Source organism: Camelina sativa, chromosome 1 (genome assembly GCF_000633955.1).
Source record: "Camelina sativa cultivar DH55 chromosome 1, Cs, whole genome shotgun sequence".
Lineage (NCBI taxonomy): Eukaryota > Viridiplantae > Streptophyta > Magnoliopsida > Brassicales > Brassicaceae > Camelina > Camelina sativa.
In genome coordinates, this window is record NC_025685.1 from 1,701,853 (window position 1) to 1,709,854 (window position 8,002).

The window sequence follows — 8,002 nt, forward strand, 5'->3', positions numbered from 1 at the left end:
GGGGGGGGGGGGGGAAACCAACGAGCATCGGATCCGCGGAAAACAAGTGTCGACGTGTCGTACCGGATCAAATCTTTGAGTCAATTACACGTCACTGTGCGTGTCATAAACCATCACCAAAAAAAAGAAAAAAACAATAATAACAAACCATGCATATTACCAACCTAGTCAAACACTGCATGATGTACATTGTATCATTTGTGAATATCCTGTGAAAAAAAAATATTATTGAATATCAATTGTAAAAATAATATATATTACCGTGCAATATGTAAATTCAGTAGATTATATAGATGCTGGTAATTACTACTTTGGAATTATCTTACTTAATACTTTCAAATTGAGTCACTCAACAATTTCTAATTGCTAATGCATTGGACTTTTATAGTAGTATCTAGAATAAATTAGTTCAAATTGTCTAATTCGTCCAAAATCATCATGCATGGGTTTTAAGTTTTAACTAAGCCAGCCTAGCTATCGTTTATGCTCTAACATATATATACATATACGTTGTTGGTTTACAGAGATATATATATATAGACATATATCAATAAACTCAAAACAAATCAAGAGTTTTTGAGATCTAAAAACACGGTGCCTTCTCCATCTCCTCCGGTAAGTTATCCAAATTCTGTTTTTCCTTTTTTTTTCTTGAACAGATTCACATAGCGAAAAAGTTGTCACACATCTGATATCTACGTACAAATAAAAATTGATAAGTATTCGTTGCGGTTGATTTGAAAAAGGGGAATTGCCAAGAAAATGACGAGAAGAAAAGACGACGACATGGAGAAAATGAACGGAAAATCTGAGCCGTTGCTGCTACCGGAGAAAGAATCCGACGTCTCAGAAGAAGCGTCGTGGATGGTTTATCTAAGCACATTCATTGCCGTCTGTGGTTCCTTCGAGTTTGGAACATGCGTAAGATTTTTTTTTACTCTATCTCTCACTTTTAACCTTTTTTCAATTAATCCCCTTACAAAGTAAAATAAGAAAATTATGAATATCGATTAAATTCTTGTTGATACGGGACAATCTTTGTGTGTGTGTGTGTGTGTTTTTGTTTTAATAGGTGGGGTATTCCGCTCCGACCCAGTTTGGGATTATGGAAGAGCTTGATTTATCATATTCCCAGGTTTCTAAGTATATTAATTATGTCTTCTACATTTTATAGATGTGTTTCGATATAGTATGTATATTTCTCAAATTTTTGTTTAGTGTGTTTTGGCTAATCTAGTTTTCAGTTTTCGATCGATATTGAATGTGGGAGCAGTGCTCGGCGCCATTACATCGGGGAAGATCTCCGATTTCATTGGTCGCAAAGGGGTATAACTTGGCTAAACAAATTTGTCTTATCTCCTTAAGCATACAATAATCATTTTGTCACATGTTGCATTTTGTAATATTTCAGTCACAACCATATTTTCTAACTAAAACATAATATATTAATATAGCTTTTGGTTCACATGGTTTTTCGAGACAGGCCATGAGGTTGGCTTCAGTGATCTCTGCCATCGGTTGGCTTATTATTTACGTCGCCAAGGTTTTTTTGTTTCTATGTGCTAAAATTTTCTTCACTGTTTGTCTTAAAAAGAAAAACTTAAAATAATATTGAAAATTAACGATTCGATATCGTTGTTTTATTATTTCGATGTGTTAGGGTGACGTACCTTTGGATTTTGGAAGATTTCTCACGGGTTATGGTTGTGGTACCCTTTCCTATGTGGTATATATGACATGTTACAAAGCTATATCCCCTTATGGATAAAAAAAACCATATTATTATGCCTTTTTGTCATGAAACTCACATTTGCACTTATTTTTGTGTAGGTACCGGTTTTCATCGCCGAAATCAGTCCGAGAAATTTACGAGGAGCATTAGCGACGCTTAACCAGGTGATTTTATATGATCCCATAGAAATGTATGATGGTTACAACATAGTCATAGCAAATGTTTGGTGTATATTAGAATTTCAAGCTTGTGAAAAAAAAAAGGTTTATTTGTGGTGGAAAATCATAATAGTACTAGAGCTGTTTCGATTATTTTAATAAATAAAACAGATCTATATTAGAAAATATATGTTTTTGATTAAGATGGTTAATTTTGCAGCTCTTTCTTGTAATCGGATTGGCTTCTATGTTCCTCATAGGCGCTGTCGTAAGCTGGAGAACACTTGCATTAACCGGTAAATTTTTCTGTGCGGTAGCTTAACCGGAGACATTTGGTATTGGTTTAGTAACTGTGTATCTAAGTTGGTAGTAAATTTTCAATTGGTTATAACAAAACCAGGTTTAATTAACCAATTTCAGGCGTCGCACCGTGCGTGGTTCTATTCTGTGGGACTTGGTTCATCCCTGAATCACCTAGATGGCTGGTAAGATTAAAGCTCCATATATCAATTTCGGTTTTAGAACCTCTGGTTGGAAACTAACCCGACGCAACTCGGACGCGTTTCGTGTTTAAAGGAAATGGTTGGCCGCCACAACGATTTTAAAATTGCGTTGCAGAAACTTAGGGGTCCTCACGCCAATATCACAAGAGAAGCCGAGGATATCAAGGTACAACTCAATTAAACCAGAAAACCGAAATACGAAACCGGTTTTGGTACGTCACGTGACATATCTAATTTTTGGATTCCGGTTTATAGGAGTACTTGGCGACTCTTGCCCACCTCCCAAAAACCACACTATGGGACCTTATTGACAAAAAGAATATTCGATTTGTGATTGTAAGAATCTCTAATTCCAATAACCGACGGTAATTATGTTTCTCTGTTATATTTGGTTTAGTCTAATGGTTGTGTATTGTATCAGGTGGGAGTTGGTTTGATGGTTTTCCAGCAGTGCGTCGGAATAAATGGTGTTATATTTTACGCACAACAAATATTCGTATCAGCAGGTTATAATTCGAACAATATCTAGCAAAAAGTTGAACACTAACACTAGCTTTATTTCTAGACCAAGTGGTGTTATATTTACTTTGTTATGTTCCGGTTTTGGCAATACCAGGAGCATCCCCAACTCTTGGAAGCATTTTGTACTCCATCGAACAAGTTGTTTTAACAGCACTCGGTGCAACACTGCTAATTGATAGGCTTGGAAGAAGGCCACTTCTTTTGGTATGGTTCTTACTTAGCTTGGGTTTCCAATAAACCGCAAAATACCGGTTTAGATTGTCCGGTCTGACAATGTCGGTTGTACATTGCAGGCATCAGCTGTTGGGATGTTGATTGGATGTTTGCTCATCGGAAATTCATTTCTTTTGAAGGTCGTCGGTTCAATCAAAATATTAAGCTTATGTAGAGTCGTTTGAGGTTAGGAAATAAGGACGTATAGATTATATAACCAGATTGATTTTGGTTTTAATGTTCATTAATCAGGCCCATGGTTTAGCACTTGATCTCATCCCGGCCCTTGCAGTTAGCGGTGTCTTGGTAAGCAATGAACCCAATTATTGGTTTTAACATCCGGTTTAGTCCTTGTTTGATTAAGAAATTCAATTTTCAGGTTTATATCGGTTCATTCTCGATTGGAATGGGTGCAATCCCATGGGTTATAATGTCTGAGGTAATTTTTAAACAATATATAGAATGTTCACATTCCACATTCGATAAATATTCTTGTCATTAACCTTATACTTTATAAAAAAAAAATGCAGATATTTCCAATAAATCTCAAAGGAACTGCTGGAGGACTTGTCACTGTGGTAAATTGGCTAAGTTCATGGTTTGTCTCCTTCACGTTCAACTTTCTCATGCTTTGGAGCCTTCATGGTATTACATTTAAAAAAAAAAAAAGAAAAATTCTTTTAGTTACATAACAAAGGTAAACGAACAACAAGTTAACAGTGTTGACCATATATTTAATTGTTTTCAGGTGCATTCTATGTGTATGGTGGGGTATGTGTATTAGCTATTATCTTCATAGCAAAACTTGTTCCTGAAACCAAAGGCAGAACCTTGGAAGAGATTCAAGCAATGATGATGTAATTCTACGTACAATGTTTTTTCTTTGTATAAGTAACAAATATCTACATGCAAAGTTGAAAGTTGCAAATACATGCCGTATATTTTTAAATATAACTAAACTTTCTTGTTTGTTAAACGAGGCTCTATATATAAATTTAACAAGTTCATTAGTGATCAATTGGAATGGGCATGTTACGTTCTTTGGTAAAAGGTTTTCCTCAAAGTCAATGCTTAAAATTTTTAAAAAGATAAGAACCAGGACCTAACAGGCTCCATTTCGAATGTTTTTGGAATTTAGGTAGTTTGATTGTATAACGACTAATGTGTTATCACGGTTTTGTCTATTAATATATAATCTTTCGCTTTACACATTATGATTAGAAAAAACGTTAAGCTGCCAAATATGTAACATGGATCCACTTAAGTTAAATTTAAATAAGAAAGAAACGCGTGAAGCAGCTGCTAAAGTATTGAATCTATTGACATGATCAAACACCGCGACAAATTCGTGGCCATATTTTTATTCTTATTTGTTTTTTTTGTCTTCTTTTGATCAACTGATTTTTTTTGTCTTACATTTTGATTCTTACGTTTACTTTTAGTACCAATAAAGTTCTTCGTGGTCGGGTGGTCACCATTCTTACGTTGACATTTGATTCTTACGTTTACTTATTAGTACCGGTACTAGGTGTTATTAGGGCCTGTATATTTTCGTATTATAATTATTCAGGGTTTATCACGTTGAATAGTTGTCATATTAGTATCCTAATACGTAATATTTTAATAATTTGTAATTAACAAATTTGGATCAGCTACACTTTAATCTCTCTCATAAATATGTGATATGCAGATTGAGATTACGTTTTAGATATTGCATCACTACACTAAACAGTAATAGAAATATATTTTTAATAACGAATGTGTCCACAGCACCAATTATAAGAACCATGAATGTAAAAAAAACCTTTCAATGTAAACTCATTCTTATTAAAAAAAAATATAGAAAACTTGCCATAAGCGAATCATTTGTATAGAGTACTGTCAGTCCAAAACATATCAGCGTTATTATATTCGTGAAATTAAAAAAAAAAAACAACTGTGATGTGCTAAAAAAGGAAATGCCTCCTCTTATGGATCATTAAATAGCTAATGATTTAGAAGAGGCTATATAGACGTGATCCACATGTGACCTTGGAACACACCGCGAAAGAATTTTATCGAGGACTTAAATGTTAGAAGACTTGTTCAATTTAGATATGTAATATATTAAATCTAATTAACAAAGTTGAACCACCAATAGGAAGATGTGCGTCGATGAAGTTGCGCAACTCCATCAAATAGATTGGGAAACTGGTCGTTTTATGCTTCGCATTAATTAAGGATAAGAGCAAATAACATCCCAAGTAGTATCTGTATTCTCAGTTTAGAGACGAAATAATTAAAAGTCTACTTGAACTAAAAATATTCAATTCCTGATAAGACTTCTGATTTTATTATTTTGTTTTGAATAACCTCGCTGATTTAAATATGTGATCTAATTAATCTAGCAATACAAGCAAACTGTACTTTCCAACTGTCATTTACAGTTTTTTATTTTTAGTTAAGCATAATAATTTTTGTGAGTTTTTCTATGGAGTACTACTGCATAGACATGATCAGCAATCGTACAGAGTTTTTTGAGTTTTTTTCTATGGAGTACTGCTAAGTTTTTTCTTTAATTTATGACTTTCTATCAGAGATTAGTCTCTTTTTTTTTTCTTTTTCTTTTCAAACAGTCTAGCAATTATAAAACGATCGGAATAACATTACAATGATGGTACGAGCACGAATCCATTATTGCACCATAACTGCAGTAGATAGATGGCATAACAGTAAATAACAACGTCAACGCTTCTAAATAAATCCATATAAAGAGAAACCATAGCTATCAGAGTCGTCTCTCTATCCCTCTTGTTCTTGTTCTTCAGCTCGGTTCAATTCTAGTTTTTGGAGATACTTTGACTGAAAAAATGGAGGGAGAGAGTAGTAGTATTGAGAAAGGATTATTATTGGTAAACAAGGAAGAGAGTGCAACTACAAGTACTCCACTTCTTTTCTTCACCACTTTCATCATCGTCTCTGCGTCTTTCTCCTTTGGCGTTGCCGTATGTTCCCATCTCTCTCCCTTTCTAAATTTTGATTTGGTTACTTCTATTTTTGATAAATTTTTTTTAAAAGTCAACTGGTATTGAGAACTGGCTCATGTTTCTCTTTATAGAACTTTAATATTTTGATCGATCTCTTTAGACCCATCACCATGATACATAATCTTCTATCGTACCAACAGTTGACAAAATTCTAAAACCCGCCATCGCCATGATATAGAACANTTTTTTTTTTTTTTTTTTTTTTTTTTTTTTTTTTTTTTTTTTTTTTTTTTTTTGTCAAACGATATACAGCAAAACCTCTATAAATTAATAATGTTGGGACCAAGACATTTTATTAACTTATAGTGTAAATTAATAATTATTAATTTATAGATATTTTTTTAATAGTTTAACTTTTTAAAAATATGAATTGAGACAATTTTAACAATAATTTCGGATATTCAAAATTTTATGGTATTAGAATTGAATTTGTAATATTTAGAAAACATTATTAATAATAAATTACAAATACAATAGACAAATTCACTTATACACATGACATACATAAAATTAAATTTATGAATAATAATATAGATTTTTGTATTTTAATAGTCAATCAAACTATCAAAATGTAAATGATGGATATCTAAAAATTGAAAACTTAAAAAAATGTAGTTATATTTATGACATTTTACAAAATATTTTCTATCATTATAGTTTGAAAATACAACGTAACAATTGTTTTGTAGATATGAGCTTTAGGAAAAACATACATTATATATTTTTTCTTTACATACATTATATATATATATATATATGTAAATTTACATTATTATTAATTTATGATATTATTGGGACCATATTTTATATGGGGATTTCAGAAAAATTATTGTCTTATTATCTTATCGAATTTTGTTATTTTTTACACTGGTCCAACTTGGGACTAACAAAATTTATTAATTTATATTGTTTATTAATTTATAGAGTATTAATTTATAGATGTTTTACTGTAGAATGGTTGCTCTATTTTTTTATATATATTTAATACTTAGTTTCTCTATGTTTTGGAGTATTCCAAATAGCATTTTTCGAAAATCATATCAGAATAGGTTTTGCAAAGAAATATTCCAACTGTGTTAACTTGCATGTATCTTCAATTACTTTTTGATGAGAATCAGTTAGGGCATACTGCTGGTACAATGGCCTTCATTATGGAAGATCTTGATCTTAATATCGCGCAAGTAAGTCTCTCTTTAACTAAGTTCATAACTATTTCTGATACGTTTTAACAAATAAAAAAAGTTCAGTTTTATTAATATTTTATTTTCGCAGTTTTCTGTATTTGGTTCGCTATTGACGTTTGGAGGAATGATAGGCGCAATATTTAGCGCCACCATTGCAGATTCATTTGGTCGTAAAATGGTTAGTTTTTTTTTTGAAAAAGGGCAAAAAATGGTTAGTTAGATATATATTATTCTAAATTCACCCCCAACATATTCCTTATTTAAACCTCTAATCCATTTTTATTAATGTTTTCGTTCTAAAATATTTTCTTAAGACTTTGTGGATCGCGGATGTGTTCTGCATAAGTGGATGGCTTGCAATTGCACTAGCCAAGGTTTCTTCACTAATATTCCTTTAGTATTAATTATTACTTTAAAAGCTTACTCTCTGATATCGAATATTTTTTTGCTAGCGTAGAATATTATTTGGCTGGACTTGGGACGATTCTTTGTGGGAGTTGGAGTTGGTCTCCTTAGCTACGTGGTACTTTTTTTTTTCGGTTCTGAATATAAATTTTCTAATTACCATCCCTAAACCGTTATTTATTTATTTTTTTTGTTGGTTGTAGATATCTCTAAACTTCTAAACTTTTAATAACGCTGGTTTATATATATATATATATAT

At 32.0% G+C, this 8,002-nt stretch overlaps 2 protein-coding genes across 3 annotated transcripts in view; both read left to right on the forward strand.

Annotated features, from left to right (window-relative positions):
- On the forward strand, positions 509 to 4,209 carry LOC104708936 (sugar transporter ERD6-like 8). Its single transcript, XM_019244455.1, has 18 exons — positions 509 to 615; positions 747 to 921; positions 1,073 to 1,143; positions 1,245 to 1,326; positions 1,484 to 1,543; positions 1,661 to 1,726; positions 1,831 to 1,896; positions 2,111 to 2,186; positions 2,311 to 2,375; positions 2,467 to 2,559; positions 2,649 to 2,729; positions 2,815 to 2,899; positions 3,010 to 3,119; positions 3,209 to 3,268; positions 3,381 to 3,434; positions 3,508 to 3,567; positions 3,659 to 3,773; positions 3,877 to 4,209. The coding sequence occupies exons 2-18, from the start codon at positions 763 to 765 to the stop codon at positions 3,987 to 3,989; spliced, it is 1,416 nt and encodes a 471-aa protein (XP_019100000.1). The 5' UTR covers positions 509 to 615; positions 747 to 762; the 3' UTR covers positions 3,990 to 4,209.
- Positions 5,735 to 8,002, forward strand: part of LOC104709140 (sugar transporter ERD6-like 9) — a 5,099-nt gene continuing 2,831 nt past the window's right edge. For both annotated transcript variants that reach the window (XR_754902.1, XM_010425822.1), the window contains exons 1-5: positions 5,735 to 6,112; positions 7,273 to 7,335; positions 7,427 to 7,516; positions 7,653 to 7,712; positions 7,796 to 7,861. Coding sequence is in view for 1 of the 2 variants with exons in the window: in XM_010425822.1 (XP_010424124.1) it covers positions 5,978 to 6,112; positions 7,273 to 7,335; positions 7,427 to 7,516; positions 7,653 to 7,712; positions 7,796 to 7,861 (414 nt within the window). In the remaining variant the exon portion in view is untranslated. The remainder of the gene's footprint in view (positions 6,113 to 7,272; positions 7,336 to 7,426; positions 7,517 to 7,652; positions 7,713 to 7,795; positions 7,862 to 8,002) is intronic.